This window comes from Thunnus thynnus, chromosome 3 (assembly GCF_963924715.1).
Source record: "Thunnus thynnus chromosome 3, fThuThy2.1, whole genome shotgun sequence".
NCBI lineage: Eukaryota > Metazoa > Chordata > Actinopteri > Scombriformes > Scombridae > Thunnus > Thunnus thynnus.
Genome location: NC_089519.1, coordinates 22,862,889 through 22,886,544, shown reverse-complemented (window position 1 = coordinate 22,886,544; position 23,656 = coordinate 22,862,889). Strand labels below are relative to the sequence as shown.

Sequence of the window (23,656 nt, the reverse complement as noted above, 5' to 3'; positions counted from 1 at the left end):
TTCGCTGATTTCTCTTTGGCTTTTAACAAGATGCAGGCTCATATTTTGATTGACTGACATGCTTCTTCTTTTAAATTACCTCATCAGCTTTTGATTTGCTTTTAGATTTTCTAACAGACAGAATCCAGCAGGTCTTAGTGAATGTCCAACAACAAGGTCTCAAACACCAGCTCACTTAGGGTTGAATCCTGTCCCCTCTGCTTTTTATTATGTATACAGACAGCTGCAGGACTTCTCAAGAGGGCAGCTATGAAATTCTGTGATGACACCACCCTATTGTCTCTTCTTCAGGGCTCAGAGTCAGATCATGGTTGTGCCCTACCTGCCTTTGTTAAACGGTGCAATGATAACTTCCTTGACCTTAACATATCAAAAACTAAGGAATTCATTATTGATTTCATGCCGAATTATGACAAACAAAATGTTAACATTATACATGGAAACGATGTTCAAATTGTTGATACTTATAAGTATCTAGGGACAGTGTTCGACTCTCAACTCAAGTTCGAGGTAAACACAGAGTCGGTTGTCGAACGTGGAAAGAATCCACTTAATACAGAAGCTCAATCCTTTTCGTGTCTGTGATACTTTTTTATGTAATTTTTATCAGTTATTCATTGAAAGTCTTCTCACTTTCTCATTTATTTGCTAGTTTAATGGGTTGTCTGTGAAGGACAAGAATAGCCTAAATGGTATTGCGAAGGTCTGCTCCAAGATCATTGCAAGATCATTGCAAAGAGCAATGAGACTTGTGCTCCCTCTGGGAGAAACAGGTGGCCCAGAAAGCAAAAGGAATTATCGGCCAGTGTGACCGTGTTCTGTCCAGTGAATTCACTGTAATGCCCTCAGTCCGGCGTTATAATGTGCCCCTTAGGAGAACAAGCCGCTACTGTAAGTTCTTCATTCCTTCCGCTATCAGGCTACTTAACTAAATGCCAACAGTAATAGTCATTTTAAATGACTGATACATTCTTTTAAACTTGGTTATTTATATGAACGATAACAAAATGCTTTATTTTACTTACTGCTGCTCATTGTTTTCTTGATTTGTTGATCTGTTGCATCTGACATATACCTTGCCTGTAAGTTTTGGAGTGGTGTATATGGACTGGGTAAGCTGCAAATGAATTGCCCTTCTTGGGATCATTTAAGTTGTCTGAATCTGAATCTGAATTAACACATAGCACGATGTAGGATATTGACAAATACCTGAGGGAAAGATTTAAAGTGAGGAATCAGCTGGCCTATTAAATGCAAATGCTTTTAAGGAGGAATACGACACACTGTAGTGGAGGATATTCACTGATTGGCCAGAAAAATACAAACACCTGTATGATGTAATGCAATGCAACATAATAGCTCAGCAAAAAACACTTCTAAAAATGTTTTGCTGATTCCTCTAATATAAGAATTTGTGTGTTAACTCAATTCTACGCCACTTTTCAGGCTGTACATTGAGGTGGTGTTGTACTGGAATGAATCATATTGAAAGCTGTCCACCTCATTCATAAGTATATGTAAGAGCAAAATCTTACAATATAATGCAATGCAATATATTGCATTTTTACATTACTTCACAGTCATTTGGCAGACACTTTTGTCAAAACTGACTTATAACGAAGTGCAACCCTTCCAAATAAACAGATAAAAGCATGTTCAATGTTTTGCTTTGTGTGTGTGTGTGTGTGTGTGTTTTAAAGGAAATGAGAAGTTGATAAGCCCTAACATGGAGTGTCTAGGTGTAGTCTGAACAGGTGGGGAAGATGGGCAGTGACTCTGTGGTCCCAGAAACTACAAAGTGCCACAAAATCAACACCTGTCTGACACAGTTAACAACACTGTAAGTTTCGCAAAGGTAGAATTTACTAAATGGCTTTAGAATTCACTGGATTGCATCACAGTCTGCTCTCACACTGTGTTGCGCAGCAGTCTGTTGTCTGTCTGCCGACAGACAACAATTAGGACCTGACCTTGCTACAACTATTTCTATTCTCTCTCAATCTTTCTTTGTAAAGATGACATAATGACATGTTGATGTCCATGCCAGTATACTCTAATTACACACAATATTTCACAGAACATGACTTAAGACATACAGTAGGTTCAATTGTTAATACGGCACTTTAAATCCATTTCTCAATTGATATCCGCTTATTCCCTGTGAGACTCACTCCGACTATGCAGTTTGCTTGATAACTATGACAACAAATACCAGGGAGAAATGCTATGTATAAACTGAGATACTGCTGCATTTTCCTGCAACCTGAACTTGTCACTTTATTGATATACTGTGTGTTCTTCTGCTAGGTCAAGTAAAGGAACACATCTTTCTCAAAAGGCAGTCGCGGAGTCTGACTTAATGTTCACTCTCAGAAATCTTATGTCTGGTTTACATTTAAAATGTTTTCTATGATTTGTAATAAAGATGTTGGTACATTCTCTCTGAATGTTGAGAAAACAATATAAATTACTTTTAACTTTCAAAAAGTCATACTGATTATAAAGCTATCCATAAATGTAATTTTGACAGTGTTTTCGCACTCATTCTCAACCCCTGAAAGCCCAAATGAGGGTCTGATATTACAACCCCAACATAACCTGGCAGTAGTTCACAGCTTTGGATTATTACCGAGGAGGTCTGGTATGTGCTGCTTGGCTGCGTTGGATATAACAATTCAGTGACATCACTAGGGAAGAATATCCTCTATGTGTTGCTTTTAGTTTTGGCAAAGTCTTCTGTACATGACAGGAAATCGGCTGTTGTTGAGTCCTTGGTTGGAATAAAAAGTGGCAACAAACAGTGCAAGGTTTTTTGCCAGAGATTTGCAGGTAAGCATATTATGTGCTGCTATGGGAGAACAAAATGATCTTGCCAATGATGCCCGTGAAGGACCCTTCAGGACTAGATGGATAAGCCTGTTAGGAACGCTTTCTAAAAGGCAATAAGCGAGGGAGACAATAAATGGCTTTTTTGCTTGTGCTCGGTCTCAGGGGATATTCTCTCAATGAATTAATATTGAAACAGAGACTCAGGCCCGGGCAAGTTTATACCCATAAAAATTGGCAAATTATGACCATGGTGACAAGCCACTCCATCAGCAGTGATGTTAATAATGTACAATATGCTGCTGCTATAGGTTGAAGTAAATGATCATTACACAAAGGCAATGCGTGAAATAAAAGTTAAAGCCCTACACATCTCATCAGACCACGGCTTGTGACACAGACATTAGCCATGGTGATTAAGAAAAAAACTGTCATCAGTAATAATATATGTGCTGGCAAATGCTCAACTAAAAACACTCTCTCCTTCATTCTCTGTCTTGCACACACAGTCTTTCACTCCTTGCTGCAACCTCTGATATCCAAATTGCTTCTTTTGAAATACTTTTGAACACAGCAGAAAAACTGAATTGAAAGAGCTGAGGAGGACAAAAAAGGCTATATACCTGCAGATGTCAAAGTCTATCAACAAGCAGGTGGAATGGCAATGTCGGTCTGAAAGGGCTTTTTGAAATTCAAGCACACTATTTCAATAACAATTACCTCCAATAATCTTCAAAAGTTTTTCATTCATTTGAAAACGTGAAACATGAGAGGGGATTCTGCTTTGGGGGCTCAGCCTGTCTGACAGAGATACATGAGGAAAAATAAAGTACAATGCTGCTTTCTTTTGTTGGAGATGTAGGAAATTTGGCAGTAGGATTCTGTGTAACTCTCTCACTGTTTGGATGGATTACAGTCCAACTGACACACGAAAGACAGTTTTGATTTCACTTACCTCTTTAAACTGTAAAGGCATTCTTAACAAATTGTCCTAGCCAAGAAACAAATGAGCATTTTACCAATACTGATGACATTACTTTTTCCCCATTTTTATGTAATTGCTTCAAAGTAAAAGGTCAGAGTAAGACCTAAATTACAGCCTAGTTTTATTATGCATGCCAGTAAAAAAAAAAAAAGAACCCAGCCATCATCCATCATGTTCAACTCAAATGCACCTATAGGCTGATCGAAATCTCGGACACGTGCATTCTTCGGGGTCTAGCACGTCTCCACACCTCTGTCTTCCCACAGATTCGTGTTTGAACATGAAACACCGGGCAATGTGCTGTCAAATCGCTTTATAATCAGCCTGATATCTGCACAAGACAAGAACCGCTTGGTGTGATTTTAGCTCATGTAAACACTGCCTCGTGTGTTGAGATGCAAAAAACAATAAGTATTTTTTAAATTACAATAAAAGTTAGACTAATAGTCTGAAAAAAGGTTGTAATTTCATAGGAGCAACATGTTTTCAGTCATATCTAAAATGAGCTTCACAGTTTGGAGATCTTGACATAATGCTTCAGTTTGCAGCCAGCCCGGCAAAGTGCGGTGCTGAACCGAAGGAGCAGTTTCACACAAGATGGATTAAACTAACACTCGAATAATTGCAGCTTCAAAATGAAGTGATAGTTTATTTCAAGAATGCGGATCATGCGAGCAATATGTGCCCTTACCTGCCGTCAAAGTCTGCACTTGCTCCGAAGCAGCAGCTGTACAACAACATCAACTTTATCCATAATTCCATGATCTCGAGAGTTTGCTTGTTATTCTCCGTAATCCAAAAGCACCGGGCAGGAAACCGCGGAGGAAACAATTAGATGAAGAAACAGCAGAGTTGCTTTGACGCACGCTGGAGGTGCACAGGTAAGAAAGGTCTGCTGGCGTCCTTCAGACTGCTCATGTGAGATATTCAGGAGGTGCGTGAGAGAAACCAGTCCGCTGCTTGGAAGTAGAGTAGCTCCGATGTGTGTATGTATGTGTATGTGTGTGTGTGTGTGTGTGTGTGTGTGTGTGTGTGGTGCGGGACGCACTCTGCCGGGAAGAGAGCGCACAGCTCCCTCTCTCTCTCTCTCCTCACAAGTTCAGTCAGCGGGCTCTCCAACCAGCAGCACCCACTCCAACAGCTCCCCCCCCCCCTTTTCATTAAAAAGCGGCCAAAAACATCGCGGATATCCAACCAGCAGGACTTGTGGGACTTTTAATGTAACGCACAGCTACTAGGAAGCTCCAGATGCAGCGCCGTGCTGCGCATGCTTTAGAAATGCCTTAATTAATTGCATAGCCTGCTGAGGCACGCAGGTGCATCGCCCACCCAGGTAGATGTTGCTCACTCAGTTAAAACAATGCAGTGAAAATTACTGGGGATGAATTTGGAGAGGACACAAAGATAAGCAGCAAAAATGCCAAATAACAGGTTTGACACAGATTCAGGAGGGCTTAAATAAATAGAAAGGCTTTTGTTGGACCTGTCATTATTGTAAATAAAAACACAAGTGTTTTGATTGAAATATTTTTGAAACAAAAGATTCCAGCCACAGACTTTGCTTTTGTTTCAGATATTTTGTCTATTGCTCTAAGAGAGGCGCCATCAGGTACTTTTTCTTGAATGCAATTTTCTCATCAAACCTTCTACAACCTACTTTTTGCAAACTTGATGCACCCTATATGCAACTGCTGGGTCTTTATTATTCATTGTCTGATTCTATTAGCGCGATTATCTTCTGCCTGACTCATGAGCAGCACTTCATATTCAAAGTCTAGTGTCATATTCTAGTCTTTCTGTCTGGGGGCCTCATTTTCTGATGTGACAGCCTTCTGCTACAAGAATCCAAGTCAGCCAATAAATTTTTTTTCTCCAGCACGGACTCAACGAGAAGAAAGAAAAAAAAAAGAAATAAATGACTGGGTAACCAAACACCATCACTTTCAGTAATGGAGCAGGAGATGAATGCGATGAAGGTTTAATATGACTACTGCTGGTTGTTCAAAGTCTCTGCACTCTCTTGATACATGGCACTGTTCGCCTGTTACGCCCTGTCACCCATTTGATAATAAATCTATGCGGTGCCACAGAGGTTTGACATCTCTAGAAGCAAGTGATTGGAGAAATGCCGGTTATATATAATTACACAATTAATCACATTCCTTTCATGACTGGACTCTATAAATGTGATTCCATTCTGATTTATTACACTGGAGTTGGGGAATGCAAATTAGCCAAATCATGCCTCGTTACCAACTATATTGGTATATTGTGACTGATCAAATGAAACTTTAAAAGGGTCGACTAAACCAAAATACTCATTTTATCTCACTTATTCTGAGTGCTATTTTATTTATTCAAGGTTTGAGAAATCTTCATGTCTCTGAGATTTCTGTAGCCAAACCCAATACAGTGGAGGTGAATTTATTTTGTTCATTTCACAGCACTGAAAAATTACATTTGAAAAATTGAACAGCAGCATGTCTTCCCATAAATTATGTGGAGTAACTGAGAAAATATTGTATGTATTTGGCGGATTTGGGTGGACTCACCCTTTAATGAACCCTTAGGGGAAAATGAGCCATTATGTTACATTTTGAGCAACACAGACTATGCTACTGCAGAAACAAGTAGGCAATAAACATAAAAAAAACTGGTGTAGGGTTGCATAAATGTGACGACAGATGTGTCAAGAAGATGAAAAGCATCATAGATTACAAAATATTGTGCAAAATAACAGCAGCTGGGACTAAAGAGGAAATGTGTGCATAGTAATGTGTTGTTATTCTGAACTCCTATAATTATGCTATGAATTCCTTGTTGGAAAAAAAAAATATATATATATATGAAATGACCTACGTTTTATTAGTGGTAATGCATGAGAAGTCATAAAGCAGGAAGCATGCTATTTAAGATAACGGCAAGGGCAACACCGAGGTCTCTTGTACCCATTTTGTTAGGGCTTGTACTTTACTTCAGTGCCTGCTATAGTAATGTAGAACACATAAACAAGGTCACTGTTTGTCAAAAGGGAAAATTCATACCAACAGGGGAGGGACCCCAGTGAACTGTTGCAGACAAATGGCTATAAACACTGCCAGTGTAATGAAATGGAAAAACTGTTGTCTGAAACACCAAAATTAGTTAAATTTTAATTACAAGTAATAACTGAAGTCAATAAAACAATGAAAGCTCCATTATTTCCTGGTAGTGTTTTTCTGCTACAACAAATTATGCACTTTCGAGACACTTTTGAAAACCTCCACTGATGGTGTAGAGAGCAACTTAGTGGAAATTATTTCACATTCAAGTCTTAAGTCAAGATTTAATGTTAATAGTTCAAGGTTTTGGGGAACATGTTTATTCGCTTTCTTGCTGACAGTTAGATGAGAAGATCGATGTCACTCTCACATCAGTCTGGAAGTGTGAAACTACAGCCAGGAGACAGTTAGCTTAGCTTAGCATAAAGACTGGAAATAGCAGAAAACCACTGATAAATCGGCCAGGCTATTAGCTCAGTACAGATGTATCGTATCGGCTTATATGTCATATGATTAATGACAAGAAATTGAACTACAGAAGTAACAAAGATACTGTATGTTTGAGACAGTGTCACCATTCTATAGTTTTTCCACCAGAGAGTAGTCACAACATCCTGCCCAGTACATTTCGTGGTCACAACTGTTACAAAAATAACAAAATTGTTTATATTATGGGTTGTGTAAAGAAAATGAATACCAACCGATGTATAATTATCAGATTGCTTAAAACTCTCAAATATCAATATCTGTATCAGCCTCAAAAATCCAATATTGGTCGGGCTATACGAGAGTGACGTCCTGGAGTCACTGCTAGTTGCCTGGCAGGAAGTCATTATGCAGGCCGATAAATAGTGCAGCAAATAAACGCCATTAAAACCACAACTTGTCATTTTTACACTTTGGTTTTTGTACAAATTAAAGAAATAAAATGTAGCATGTTAATTAGTGAGCTTTGGAAGGCAGATTTTGTCACCTTTTGTCTTTTCCCAGTCTTTACACCACAGTTATATATAACTTTTGTACACAGTAACTTTTGGCAAGAAAGCAACTAAGTGTATTTCCCAAAATGTCAACTATTCCTTTTTCTGCTGATTTATAAAGGCTACTCACTGTTTAAATGGTAAGACAATAAATAATGCACTGAAATTTTGTTCAGTTACAGCTTCATTTTGGTCCAAAAATGCATAAATTCATTTGTTATGAATTCAGCTGATGTTGTGCACCCTTTGAATTGAGATTTACACAATAAAAAAATGCATTCAGCCCAGTGTGTCATGACATGATATGCTGTAGTGCTAGAAAGGCCTCCTGAATCAAGCTAAGAATTACCAAAAACAGCTGCACATTGAAAAAAAAAGCCTCAGATTTCTCACCTATTCAGTCTAAACAAAGAATTTTGTCACCCTCCAGCCCTGGGTGTTTGGGTTGAGTCGACCCACTTCACGCCTCAATATTCTTTCTCTCATGCAATCTTTAAGTACTGCCACCTCTCCTTTGTGCCTATATGCATTTCTGTAATGTGCACTTGTGAAGAGCCGCAAGCATGAACAGGGAGTCAGACGTCTCCTTCTGAAATAATTCCAGTCCTTGGAAGGAGCTGTGTCTTTGGCCATTCACCTCAGGATAGATTGACTCTGCTGACTGAATTCAGATGAGCTCGATGCTGGAAAAGCCTCCACCTCTCTCGTCTATTCCCTCCAGTGTGAGCTGGAAAACTGGCTCTCCGGCTACCTCCCCAGATTTCTCAAGCAGCTGCAATACATTGTCAAAAGGTGACAACCCAGGATTTTTCAGATAAACAGATGACCAGTGTCACCTGTGAGAATGAAAGCTTAAGGGGTAGACAGTGTGTCTACAGTATACAGAATGGAAATAGGGAGCGAATTGTGTGATTTTCAGCTACTAGGCTCTGTACACCGCGCATCTAATCAAGCACACTGACCTTTTTGCCAGTATCATAAAATATTCATTGCTGCTGAATGTATTACGGGTTGTATACCATATTCACATTCATTCTTTATGAGGAATAATCAGTTTCTCTGTAGAACCATGACAAATGCTGTATTTTACCTGATGTGATATGAGTTTAAATCCAGTTTCTCCCTCTCTATATACAGAGGAGAGGTAGATAATTCCCCATCTCATCTTTAAGTGCAGATGACTACTTAGTGTTGAATTTTTCTTTTTTCTGTTAATACCTGGCAGCTGAGGGAGCTCACTGTGGGGTTCTATCACAGAGGGCCATATACAGACTATTTGCAAAAACAGCATGTGGAAGAATATGTACTTAATTCACAATGTGGGTGTGTAATTCCTGCTGCTTCTGTTTATGCTGACAGCTTGATCACCCAGTTTAGGTAAATATACAAACATAAAATAGTGAGAGGCTGGCGAGAGACTTGAGCTCTTCTTATACAACTTGGCGCCTAATAATTGAGAGTATCTGAATGAGGAGTGGAGTATTTCTCAGAGAGCACTCTTCCACATGTGTAATTAATAAAAAAAAACTTAAACTTTCAGTCTGAAAGAGATCTTAGAAGATGACTTGTGATAGTCCAGAAATAAAAAGCAAACATCTCTTTTATTTTCAGAGGTAAAAAATAAATAAAAAGACAATGTTGCCGGTGGATAAAAAACAGTTGCATTCTCAGCACTGTCATGGCAAAGCCAGGTGCCACAGATGCTGGGTACTTTATCAGACTCTGGGGACACTGAAGATGCTGTGCTGTACACTGGTGCTTGCGGTTCTAATTATGCGCCAGTGCTTCCACATGGCTAGCACCCTCATCCAGTCCACTCTTCTGTGGCGACCTTCCCACCAGCATGTTGTTCTTTGGTGAGCAACTCTCAGGCTCCATGGTCATCACCCGCACTGAGTACCCATGTGTCTCTGCTGCCCATGAGCGGTCCAAGTCTACCAGGCCCATACACTGCTTACCTGGTGTGACACACAAAGAAAAATGATAACATTATATCATCCACAAAAAGAGACATTATCAAGCATTTACTAAATAATCTCTTCCAAATTTTACCTGATTGTACTTACAGGGAGGAATAAAATAAGAGAGACACCTATTTTAGAGTTCAATCAACACTGAATATTGAAATATTAGACTATTTAAGGCTGATGCAAAATGGATATTTAAAGCTCGAAGAGTGCACTCAGTAGAGTGCAGATCAGACGTCTGTGCAGTCAAGATGGCGGCGAAGATAACAGAAACAGGGTTTTATTCATCTTGTATTGTGCCTAACTTTAGTGGATCATAACATGTCGGGTATGGAATTAATCTGCAGATGATCCGGTTCAAGATAAGACCAAACTATTCTATGGAGGTCAGATTTTGAGCCTAACAACAACAGATCAGGTAAGCCTTGTTTTTAGCCAAGCTGATTGCATGAAATGCCTTTTGCTATGTCATAATATACAATGTAAAATGGTGAGGACTGCTGAAAAGATGAAAGTCTAAGCTTTACGATGGGCTCATAAGGAATGGCATTATAAAATAGGTTTTTCAAAAATTATGAATCACCGCAACCACGAAAGGTCCTTGAGCATACAGACATAAATGTGCACAAAAAATATTAGGCTGATGGGTCCAGTAGTATGCTGCTATTAGTTACGGACAGATACACATACACACACACACACACACACAAACACACACACACACACACACACACACACAGATACTTTAAAATATTTGACAGGATATTTTACAGTTAGTAAACTGTCATCAAATTTGTCAGTAACTACACAGCAAATTGTGAACACTAACCTAGTGAATGTAAATATTGTAACAAATAAAAAAACAACAATAATCAGACTTGAAGTATATTAAAACCTGTCAAATATACACACTGCAATTTCTTTTTGCACATCTGCCAACATACATATAAAATAAGGCAAAAACCTGAATAAAAAAATGGAGGAACATTCACCATGTTTGCAAATGCTTCCCCACACACTGTATGTATAAAAGGACAAAATTAACATCTGTCATGCACTGTTACATGTATGAAAATGCATAACAGGCCTAGTTGACCTCAATTTTTGACCAAAATGTCAAGATGAGGAGATATTGACATTATCCAAGGATGAAACATTTCTGTCCTGACAGGAATGATCTTTTCCAGGATGACAGTGTCCCTATCCACAGGGCACAAGGAGGTCACTGAATGGCTTGATTAAAATTAAAATGATGTGATTCATATGCAGTTACCAGATTTCAGTCCAATTGAACTGAACACCTATGGGAGGGGAGAATTTAGACAGTGGTCTCCACTAAACGAGACACTAAAAAAAAAAAAAAAAAAAAACACTAAATAAGGGAATATCTCTTGGAAGAATGGTTTTCATCCTTCCAGTAGAGATCCAGTGACTTGGTGAAACTATGCCAAGGTGCACTGAAGTGTTTCCAGAGACTCACAATGGCAGTTCTGATATTCCTTAAAAGAGTACGTCACTGATTTAACATTAAACATACTGTACTGTCAGACTCACAATGAACAGTTAAACAAAAGTATCAAAAATATGACTTATATTTTTTTATTCCATGCATTCTTCTTTCTTTTCAAATCCTGGTGCCTATTTTACCCACAGTGCAACTTGCCTGATGACTGTTTGGCAGGGGATTCGGGTGTGTTATGCAAACCCCCAGGAACAGTGCCGGGCTGTGAAGCCAATTTGACACAGTGGCCAGACCGTGTAATTACAACTTCCAGGTCTGTCATGTAATGCACGCTGGCCAAAAAGCATTTTTCCCATACATAATCACTGGAAAAGGAGTGGCTGTAAAACAGTGAATACTTTTTTTTAATTATCAGAATTCGATCCATTCATTCCAGTAACATTTGGAAAGCCTAAAAGAGCTGCATGATTAAATTATTTTATCCCTATTCAAGCGAACGAGGAGCCAACTGGAAGGCAGATGGCTCGGCCAGCGGAAATCTCGGATGAGCTGGAGAAAGATATGGTTACCCTACCAGCGGCTAATGTAGCCTTGAGCTGCTGGGCTCAGACGGAGAAGAGGAGTCGACTACAGAGGTCTAATAACCTCACTTGTTTGTTTGTCTTTTTAAATGTCTGTAAAACACCTTGACACTGCTTCATGTATAAATCGTACTATGTCGAAACATGTTTTGGATTTGCCTAACTCCACATTTTCATTTTCAAACCAAGACCTGTTGACAGACTTTGATGTGTAAAATAGGCACACTTCCCTTTTAAATGTGTCACCCTTCTGTACATGCCGATAACAATGCAGTACAGCTAAACCAACATTGTGAGATTAGCATGCCGTTATATCAGTCAGGCTCTAATTACAACCATTACAAAAGGGCCACTGTATTTATTCACCAATTGTAAGATGTTCCTGTTATGGTCCATTTCCTGTATGTTCCCAACAGTAACATATATTATGTGCTGATTATGGCACTTGTCTATTAGGATTTCCTTTAAGACAGACTTCAAATGTATCATGCAGTTTAGCAGTTAGGTAGCAGGTGGCAGACAGTAAATGGGAGCTTTGGTCTGCCGTGCTGCCTATATGGACACAGTCACACTGGCAGGTTCTGGAGAGATGAGATCCAACATGGTTAGAAAATGTTAGTGGGAGAGATTGAGCCCTGTTAAGTGATATAAAACAGAAATCACGGTGACAGGTGGTGTCAGGTACATATGAAAGGGTTTCAGACTGACGAGGCATCGGGGAGCCTCCTCAGATTCAGAGTGAGGCTTTGATAAGCTGGAGAGCTATCAGGGTGAAGAGAGTCCTCAACATAATGAAACACTGTAGTGAGCTTCACCGCAGGCCTGGAGGTTTCAGTCTGACAAAATACTTCCCTCTGAATCTGACAACCCTGATCCGGCAGCTGTTCGCTGCAGCTGTTTTGTCGCACTGTAGAAATCCTTGCATTAACATTTTTCACCTTTCACAAAAGTCTAGACCTTTTGAAAATATAGAACGAAGCAAGAAAGTCAGAGAGTAATAAATCTCAGAAGACATTTTTAAAACATCAATATGTACTACGAAAACTATTTAGGTGTGGGAAAAAAAAAAATCACATGTCAATTTGACACGCTAATGTTCTTCACACTGAAAAATTGGCACTGAGATTCTGAGCTGGCAAGGTCACGTATTTTAGGATAAATGGGTCTTAAATTTAAGTAACAAAATGTAGTAGATTTAAAAAAAATGCTGTGCCATTACAACCAAAAAAACTCCTAATAAATATCAATATATTAAGCATCTCTATTGTCAGACATAACAGTAACAGGTACAGTAGGTAATTGTTTAGGTATAAGGTGGAAGATTATGAGCAGTACCTATAAGTCGCCTCTCAGGAGGGAGCTGGACAGCAGTTTGGTCTGCAAAGCGGCATAGGATCATGTGTTCCTGAAATAAAGGACAGAGAATGTATACATGAACTTTACATTCCAGATGAAACCTGGTAATTTATTTCTCACCACAGGACAAGTTTTTCCGTCCTGTGTTTACCTCGCTACAGTTCACCGAACAAGTGACTCGGGAGAGCGGTTAGTCATCTCTAACCTGCTTCCACTTAAATTGATTCCATTCTTCACTCTACGGGGTTGACGCTGAATGCAAGGCCACGGAGCAGGTGCTTAAAGTTAGCGCTGAGCACCAATATCTCACACCATTAGCCCTTTATTCCAGCGATACACCATTTGTCAGTGTGCTGTCATTCTGTTTAACTACTGTAGTTCAGGAAGGACAACTAAGGTTCTGCTATAAAACAATATATTGTCGATTTTATTTCTGCAAGTGCCGGCAAGGGGTTTGAGAGCAGACACACCAACAAATGGGTTTTGCTCAGGGAGGCCAAAAGAATGGCAAATACCAACCATGATTACTGAAAGCAAAACCATACTAGGAGACAAGGGAGATTTAGAGCTCAAGTTTAAAGTGGCAGATAATGTGTCTGTTGGTTTAAACAGAATATAGATTTTTCCTGCTCTTATATAAAGCTTCTTATTTCCAAACAGAAAATATGGCAATTGTGATTTATTTTGCTCACTGGGCTTTTGGACAAATGGCAGAAAAATCACATCTCACTTTCACAGAAATGTACAATTGCGCAGTGTCTTGTAAATACTACATAATCCTCTATGCATCGAAAGCCCTGTCAGTAAAAATCTGTTTCTTTCCAGCGCACAAAAGACAGTTAGAGGTGGTCCGATGTTGTGACATGTCAACTCTTGAGGTTGCCATGGCTAGGACCTGCAGCGACTTTTGCAGAGATTCTCCCCAGGGGCACTGACAGGTCCCATACATCATCATAGGAGGGGCCCTCCCAGAGCACAGTGCTGTGTCTGTGCTGAGCGATAAGGGATTGAGAGACTGGAGGGTGTGAGCCTCCCACTGGTAACTGCCTGGGAAAACTTTGCTTCCAAGACAGTGATGAGCACAGTGATCTCATTAATTCTTAATGTTTGATAAAATAAATGAAACAAAGGAAAGCAATATCATAAAAACACGCAGAAATTGATAAATTGGTGTTTCATTATTATCTACACAGGGAATGTTTAATATTGAATTTAACAAAAATAATACAGGATACTAATAATTATGAAACATTATGCTAATAACTTTCTGCTCAATCATCTAACAACTGCAGCTAGGTTAACATATTTCCAATTCATTCAACACTATTAACTCTGAAATGCACATATTTTTCCATGTATGTATATATAAATAAAATAAAGTAAAACCTACATTTACACAGGAATAGCAGTTAAGTTTAATATGCCTCCATAAAATTGTTGGAAGTTATGCTATAGCTTGTGATGCAAAAGTGACATCCTTTTAATATAGTGGACCGCTTTTGATTGGAAGTCACTGGTTCACTAGCTAGTGGTTACTAAAAACATAGGATGGACTTTGTACACCAACTTAGTAAATCCAAGTGTGTCTCTGCTTGTCAATTTGTTTCTTATTTGTCTAAACATTTGTCAGAATCTCAACAGGCTGCTGTGTTTGCTTTGTGTTGACAATTGTGGTATGAGAAAGCAATTTCACCTTTCATTGGGTCATCGCTCTCCAGGTCCAGACATGTACATCTATAAATTTTTAACTAAATCCTTCTGATTCATTTTACTTCTGCTGAAGCACCAGTATCTTAATTAAGATGCAATTAGTGGAAAAGAAAAACTTGTCTCATTGTGTTGTAACATAGTACGTAAGACTCTAATGAACAAGATTTTTAAAAAACAAGTCATGACCCATGAAGGAGTCTTTAGATGTGCACACAGTGAAATGAATCGAAAGTAAAAATTGACTTGGTGTAATTTAATATTCTGTACTTGGTATTTTGCTTCAGTGCAAATAAATAACAAATGGAAAAGAGGGATTTCAACCCATTTAAAAGCCTACCTTATAAGTCAGAGTCTCTTGGAATCTTTTGCTGTTAAAAAAGAAACAGAAAAAAACAAGATATTTTGATGTTACAGTGAAGTGATTAAGACATAAGAGCAAAACATATAAACATTTATTTGTTTTGTGTACTGTATATTCGCTTAGGTCTGGTAAAGAGATTTTATTTTTAAGGAAAATCTCTTTACAAACAACCTGGGAATATATATCACTTAATCTGAAGCTCAACAAAACTCAAACATGCATTTTCTCTAAAATTAACCACTTTCTCTCTGGGAAAGAAGGTCTTTTGTAAAAACAAGGCTTTTACTATGACATGGGAAAAGAGGCGGTTTGTTTGTGATGGTTAAATGCAGTCAGATCTTGGTTAGAGCTAATTAAAAATCAACATGAAGAGGGTTAGGAGGCCATCCAGGTCAAACGGAAAGAAGTCTTAAGTTTAACTTGAACTGTTAGGGCCTTAATGAAATGGGCAGTTTCACAGCTCATTAAAACCTGTGAACTGTCTGGAATGTCGACACCTGCAGAATATCCACGAGTACCTGGAACATGACCTGAGGGGAAAACACTAAAAGTAGCAAGACGAAGATTGACACAGTCAGGTGCAAAGGGCCCTAACACCGCATGACTGCCCTCTGGAAACACAACTTCTTGTTGTACGTTACAGCTGCAAACTTTTTTTTTTTTTGTCATTCTTTAATATTTTACGAGGAGTCTGGGGGGTTTAAGTGTCAAGTTAGCAAAAGTGAGCAGAGGAAAAATGAAGTATGTGAACACTCCTAAATATTTATACTGTAGACTGAGGGTCTGCCTCAAGGCACAATTTTAGGGTCAGTAATACCACAGCCGCAGATAATATTTGCTGGCAGGGGTTCCTTAAAAATCACATATCAGAGCACTGCAAACAATCAACAGTTTGCCCACTGCTCTACACCAATGTGCAAGGTATATTAAATTCCAGGTCTCCATAGTAACAATATCTATACTTCATGCTACTAGTTAATTCAGCAGTGAAATGAATCCAAACATTCACATTACAGTGACAACAAACAAACTTATGTTGTTTCTTCCTGACTTCGAACTTCGTATGGTTATAAAGTCAGTGTTCACTAAATTTACTAGAATTAGCATCAATAAATTAAAACAGGTTGCACCACACAAACTATTTTTTATGTTGAGCTTAGCTGTCACTACATATTTACATGTTGTGTAGTTAGCTAAATTCAGTGTCAAAGCTAATATTCAGTTGCTAATATCTGACTCATTTGAAGAGTAAAAGAGATAATATGGTCAACACATCTGACCAGACACATGATAAAATGGTGTTTAATAATCATATAAACAGTAGAATATTTAAAATTGAATTTCACAAATATAACACAGTATACTACAAATTACAAAAAGTTACGCTAATAACTTTGTCATTAAGTTAACTTAACATCATTAAATGTGTGAATGACACCACCGTCATCGGCCTGATCACGGGGAATGATCAGTCAGCCTACAGAGACGAGGTAAGAACCTTGACATCATGGTGTCAGAACAACAACCTCCATCTCAACGTCTGCAAGTCCAAGGAGATGGTGTTGGATTTCAGGAGGGTACACATTCTCATTTACATTCAGGAGGCACCTATGGAGAAAGTCAGCAGCAGAGTCAGGTTCCTCAGGGTCCACATCAGTGAGGATCTAAAGCGGTCAACTCATACTGAATCGATGGTGAGGACTGCAAACCAGCGCCTCTTTTTCCTCAGGAGACTGAGGAAGTTTGGAATGGACAGGAGGATACTCTGCAACTTTTACAGATGCACCACTGAGAGTGTCCACTCTGGCTGCATCATGGCATGGTATGGGAGCAGCTCCAAGCAGGGCCGCAAAGCCCTGCAGAGAATAATCAGGCACCCCAACTACCTCAGCTACAGACTCATTTCACTGCTACAACCGGGCAAGCGGTATAGAAGAATCAGAGCAAGATCCAGCAGGTTCAGAGACATTCTCTATCCACGAGACATCAGACTGTTGAACTCTGGTACTTTGTGAACATAAACAATACACACACACACACACACACATACACACACACACAGTCTCTCGCTCTCTCTCTCTTCCTCTTCTATACATTTACCCACCCTCCACTAAACACACAAACTCTTTTCCCTACTAGGCAATATTTACATTTTTATCAGAAGTATTTATAACCCATCACTTATGTGCAATACATAAGTGGTGGCTGTGGCTCAGGAAGTAGGGTGGGTCGTCTACTAATCAGAAGATCAGCGGTTCAATCCCCAGCTCCTCCAGTCTGCATGTCGAAGTGCCCTTGGGCAAGATACTGAACCCCCAATTGCTCCCGAGTGTGTGTGAATGAACATGGCAGCCTCTGCCATCAGTGTATGAATGTGTGTGTGAATGAGTGAATGTTGGCATGTATTGTACAGCGCTTTGAGTGGTCAGAAGACTAGAAAGCCCATTTACACTATTAATCTATTTACCACTTGTGTGCATTATCACACTTGTGGTATAATATACAGTACTGTGCAATAGTTTTAGGCACTTAAGATGTTTAAATTCTTATCCATCATGAAATGCCATCAGAGAGGCGTCTGATCACTTCCAGGTTTATTCTGCCGCATGACATCGACCTCAAACATACAGCATGAAGTCATAAAGAACTATTTACAAGAAGAGCAAGGAGTCCTGCAACAGATGGTATGGTTATTTTTGAAAGCATCCTCACTTTAATTTTGGTGCCTAAAACTTTTGCACAGTACTGTGTATTTGTATATATTTTAATTTGTCTCTTTCCTATCTTTCTCTTCTCACTCTCCTTTTTTTTTTAAAAAAAATAATTGTAAATATTTCATGACATACTCTAATTGGAAGTTGAGCCAATTTCACTGCCTTCAATGCTGCCACCCGCTGTGTTGCTGTGCCTGTGACAATAAAAAGCCCTTGAATTTCTCTCTTTCTGCTAAATTATCTAACATCTGCATCTAGGTTAGCATGATATATTTCCCACTTATTCTAAACTAGAACACTACTAAATACATATTTTTCCATGTATGCTTCTATAAATAAAATAAAGTAATTCCTACATTTATAGAGGAATAGCAGCTAAGTTTAATATATTGTTTGCCCCATGAAACTGTAAGAGATGCTCCAGCTTGTAATGCAAACATTTGTTACAGTGACAACTATAAAAAAACCTTTCGAAAATGGATTACAATCTAAACCAGCCTTATGCTGTTTCTTTGGTAAGTAATCATAGTATAAATGGGATAATGGATTTTGAAGTGTGCTGTTATAGAAAATAATGGACTATGAGGAGGAAACACTATCCTGCCTCAGTCATTTAATGCTTTTTATCTTGGATGCATTACTTCTTACTTTACAGCATGTGATGATATCGTCCTTTACACAATATTTTCCCAAATATTAAGTTCATTTAAACACATGATAAACCAAGTATCAACCACTAGTCCAAGACCTATCAGATGATTACAGTTTATTACAACTTGCTTCAATATGAGAACACTGTGAGAAGTCCGACGGGGCCACCACGATCAAACAGGCTTTGAACAAACCCCCAGGTTAGCCAAACATATTTGGCCCAATGTAAAAGGTTTATTATAAAAATCCATCACAGCTTACAGACCAACTTCCTGGATAAACTTTGACCTACTTTGGCCATAGTTGTGCACACAGTTTTGCAGCACACATGGATTACTATCGTTATTTAGTTTCAACTCCAAATAGTGGTTTAGATAATCTGGCTGCAAACTGTCTGGTTAACTACTTGTCTGATTGACCAGACCAGATCAGACCTATTTTTAACAATGTCGCTGTATAACCAGATCTTACTCTGGTGTGTACAATGTTGTCATAACCAATAGAAATGATGGCAAAACTACAAAAATAAGACCCAAATTGTAATAAACTGGAACATCTCTTGTGACATTAGGGACAATTAGGTTTCCATAGTGAGTGGAAATAAAGTTGACTAATTTGCTGCTACAACACAACAGCAGCTTTGTCTTTGTTTTCAGTAAGCTAGAGTTCGTGATTCTTAAGCTATTACAGTACCATTAGTCAACAGACTGCTGCTATAGCAACCGGATCAACATCATTAAAGTACACCCTCTCATTTCACTTCTCCATCTCTGCTGCTGCTTCTTCCATCTCTATGCAAACAGGATTCAGCTTGCATCACCAAGGATTCAGACTAAATGGTTAATTCTGCTTAACACAAAATCTCATAAAAGAACTTCCAACAAGAACAGCATTTCTTATTTGTACCTACAACTGGATTATTCTGTCACTCTGCACAGTAAAATCCATGACAGCCTCTGCATGGAGAGCGCTATTCTCTGTTGCTGATAGAATAAGGCTGAGATTGAAAAGGTGAGGGGTGGATCCTGTTGTGAAGGCGATGTGACACTGCTGCCTCACACTGTCAACGGTGATGATAAGAGACGGGAGGTGAACAAAAAGCAGTGACAAGAGACATAGATTCTGTGTATGTGTGAGAGAGAGCGAGAGAATGAGTCTGAGCCCTAAAGAGACACTAAAGAAATCACTAGGAGAGAAGAAAAGAGAAGAGAAGAACCAATAGGATCTAACAAGAAAACAACAAGGTCAGAAACAACGTTTTAAAAAGCAGAGAACCAGAGGCGTGACGCTGGACTGAGGTGATACGAGCAGGTACAGACCTCCTGGGGAAGGAGAACTTGATTGCGTTAGGGACGAAGCCGTAGCAACAAGGGCTGATGACAAAGGCGGCTCCTGCCTGGATGCAATGCTCCATCACCATGTCTGTTGCAACACCACATGCATGAAGGGCAACCTGAGGTGAAATACACAAGAAAACAAACAAATCAAGTGTTACTTTCACAATTAAAATCTTTCTTGAAAACCTTCTTGGTCCAACAGACCAAGAAGGACCAAAAGCTAAAAGCACTTGAGAGCATGCACTCAGTCCCATTGATTACTTCATAATGGCTGTATCTATGCTCTCAAAGGTGCACATCAGGAGAGTTAGAGCTCACAAAATGTATTAGAGCTTTAGGTGCTGAGACACGAATGCATCGGGATCCCTACTGAGTGGGTAAACTGTGTGTGGAGATGAACACCTAGCTATGCATTAGTAACGGTGTAGTTATATGTTAGATTATGTAAAGCGACTAAAGACCCAATATTATGGCTTGTCTGTATTCCAGTCAGCTCTTTTGCCCAGTACATCTGCAAAAATACATTATGAATCCTCAAAGGCAATGAGTTTAATATCCAAAGTACAGATTTCCTCTCAAGCGTACATTAGCTAAATAGATTCCCTGTTAATGGTCCAAATAAAATACATTATCAACAGTCTTATGTGACAATAGGTACTGGGCTCACTGAAATGTACCCCCGTCCAACTCAAGCAGGCACCTCAAACTTCTGTTATTGCCTTCCAAGAAGTTGTCACTTGGCGTCAGGGAGTCTGAAACTGAACTGCATGTTGCCTTGACAGCAGTGCCACAGAGCAGGAGTTCAGACCCTGTCAGGGCAGGGCTGAGCCAACACTGGCTGCAGCTCTAAAGATTAAGGAAGATACAGACACTCTAAACATGGCCAAACCCACTCAAAGAGTCAGGGGGGGTACATAAGCTCTGCCAGAAAGTTGCACGGCTGCGGCAATTCTTCAGCTCAAACTTGACAAGTAGGCATATACAGTCTGTGCATTGGAAATAGCTTTTCTCATCTGCATGAAGAGCTCCACATACAGCTAGGATGTTTTTGGTCTCTGAACATTCATGAGCAAAGAATCATTTATTCCCCTTCAAAAAGATGTGCAATTATTTAAACATCAAGTTACTGAAGAAGAGCGTGCACATGAAAGAGCAACCAAAAATTAAAATTGGGGAATTAACATCAATTACCTGCATGGCCTTGCATCTTTCTGACACCTAATTTTCTATCCTGCATTCATTCATGGCATAAGGGAAAAGCCTTATGTTATTTCAACAGCATGCTTCTGATAAGAAGGAGGGGTTGCTATCAAAGATTGAACGATGTTACATCCCCCACATCTAAAGCAAAAATAATTAACAAAGTACCATCACTCTTAGCCAGCTACTTAATGTTGCACATTAGTCAGGCTGTAGTAAATCCTAATTACATTTTATAACCTTTAGCCTTGATTTAAAACAAACCTCCATTCATGTAGGAGAAATGCACACAACTAATAATAAAACACATTGATATGTTTTGATTACTAATTATTCTTTTCTGATTCTTGACTTTGAAAACATCTTTGCTTTAACAATGGCTACAAATATGAAGCAATGTCCCAGCACAATGTACTTTGGGGTACTAATTTAAAATGGATAATGGAAGGTGCAAATCTATGCAATGCTGGTTTAAACCATTTTATAGTGGTCCATTATTTTATACATGCTCTCCTAAGCATTACTGCTGCACAGACATTTTACTGGGAGCAGAGATTATTAATTAATATGCAACAACAGAAAGACCAAGGGCCATCTATAAAACTGTGTTCTTTATTAATCTGTCTTTTGGAGAGCAGAAAAGCTGTTTGCATCTGTGTCTTTCTCTCAATAATCAAATCACAAAAAATAATGAGGCTACATTATTCACTCTTTTTTCAGTTTTAAATGTAAAGTTTTGTTTGCTGTACAGATTTCATAATGATGCAAAGTATACGAATAATATTATCTGACCATTCAAGCAAACGAATCAGGTCCGTCATCAGCAAGACTTTTATACCAGCAAAGCTTCAACACTATTGTTATGTGCCTTATTTTGTGTGTTTGTATACCAATATACAAATATATGTGTGCGTATTTGTGTGGAGCAGACTAGAGTAAATGTGATTAGATAGAATCAAAGAGTTGTTTTCCTCTCAAAGGTAGATGCAATGCTGCATTTCACTGGAGATAAACAGACTCTAAGAACCAAGAAAAAAAACACAGGAATCCTTAAATGACATCAGCTTTGGCATTACACCTGATAAAGCCTTATTGGAACTGATCAATACCCATTTTTACATAAGACTTAAGGCAATAACAGCAAGTGCATTTTCTTAGGTTAACTAAAAGAAACACCTGCAAACAATCAGACCTCAAGCAGAACAAATAATGAACCTGGTTCCAATAAAATCTAAATCAACTTCAAGCTCTAAAACTTTTCCTGACTCCGAGGTCTGTTGGCTTAATGTTATTTGACAAGAGAAAAAGATAAAAACTAAATACACTGCATGAACAGGCCAGTTCTGATACAAGTCTAACACCTGGGCCATGCCACTAGAGACAGGCAGAGCAGACACCGACTAAGAATACGGACACCTCAACTTAATTAGCCTGATTAAATTAACGTGACTAAAAATGGGACCATGTATTATACATAACGGGATTAAAGTTAGTGTGATGGGTGGCTCCTCCAGGTAGAAATATCAGTGTCATGCGGGAAGGAGCTTAGCCAAAGCAACAGCTGAGGCTGCATAAATGTTAAGCACCTCAAGCAATGCAAACATGACAAATCTAAGCACGTTTTAAAAATAAATCTTAACATTACAATAAAAATAAATAAAAATATGTGTGTGCATGCATTAACTTTCTGACTAGGTTACAAAATACACCCATATATTGTAGAGAGGAATTATCTATGCTTGTTTGTTTCTCACAAAGTGGAACAGGTCTCAGTGGAGTGACGATGCTGAAAGAATAGCTACTTCTAATTACAGCAGGTACACATATATTCCTATTTGTTCCAGAGAGAGTTAAAGTACAGCTACGAGAACAGCTCGCTTTTTTGAAACTGGGCTATGACACAAAGCAGGAAGATGGATCTTTCCAACATGTCTGGGGGAAGACACTGACCTGAGACACATGAATAATGACAATGATCAAGAGCGATGACGATAAAGATCCTATGGGAAAACAAAATGTCATCTGTGTCGAAATGGGAATTCAGTGATTCCACAGAAAGCAAAAAGACATTTTTTAAAATGGCAAGGACCAGTTTTTGTGCAACACAGCCAGATTCAAACAGCCCATAAACAACCACAGTTAAGGACCTATTTGGTCTAAATTGACAGTAATCAGCGAGATGTCAAGAGGTCTATAGATGAAGGTGGGTGTTTTAAATAGGACTGTCAAGGGTTTTGACTTGCTGTTGGAGAGTGCTACTCGGTGCTGAATTTTAGCTTGTATTAGCCCCATTAAGTATGGTTTGAAAGCTAGTAAAATGTTAATTTTGTTGTAGCGGGTAGCTGTGCAGAATTAAACACATTTACTAAGCCAGATATTTAAGCTTAACAAACACAAACAGGCAGAACTGCATTCTTGGCAGAGATGTCAGCGTGAAAAATGTGTGATGAATTAAGAAGTGAAAGGATGACATGTCCGAGTTGCC

At 38.9% G+C, this 23,656-nt stretch overlaps 2 protein-coding genes across 5 annotated transcripts in view; both read right to left on the bottom strand.

Moving 5' to 3' along the window:
- Positions 1 to 4,932, bottom strand: part of npnta (nephronectin a) — a 50,576-nt gene extending 45,644 nt beyond the window's left edge. For 2 of the 4 annotated variants that reach the window (XM_067584821.1, XM_067584820.1), the window contains exon 1: positions 4,503 to 4,927. In XM_067584821.1, coding sequence (XP_067440922.1) covers positions 4,503 to 4,573 — 71 coding nt within the window. In that variant the 5' untranslated portion in view covers positions 4,574 to 4,927. Of the gene's footprint in view, positions 1 to 4,502 lie in introns of all 4 variants that reach the window. The other 2 variants (XM_067584819.1, XM_067584822.1) reach the window with 2 other exon arrangements.
- Positions 4,933 to 9,414: 4,482 nt separating this feature from the next.
- The window catches only part of gstcd (glutathione S-transferase, C-terminal domain containing), a 47,731-nt gene continuing 33,489 nt past the window's right edge, over positions 9,415 to 23,656 (bottom strand). The window contains exons 9-12 of the mRNA XM_067584816.1: positions 19,954 to 20,087; positions 15,246 to 15,276; positions 13,178 to 13,247; positions 9,415 to 9,790 (exon numbers count right to left, since the gene is read on the bottom strand). Of these exons, the coding sequence (XP_067440917.1) occupies positions 9,600 to 9,790; positions 13,178 to 13,247; positions 15,246 to 15,276; positions 19,954 to 20,087 (426 nt within the window). The 3' untranslated portion in view covers positions 9,415 to 9,599. The remainder of the gene's footprint in view (positions 9,791 to 13,177; positions 13,248 to 15,245; positions 15,277 to 19,953; positions 20,088 to 23,656) is intronic.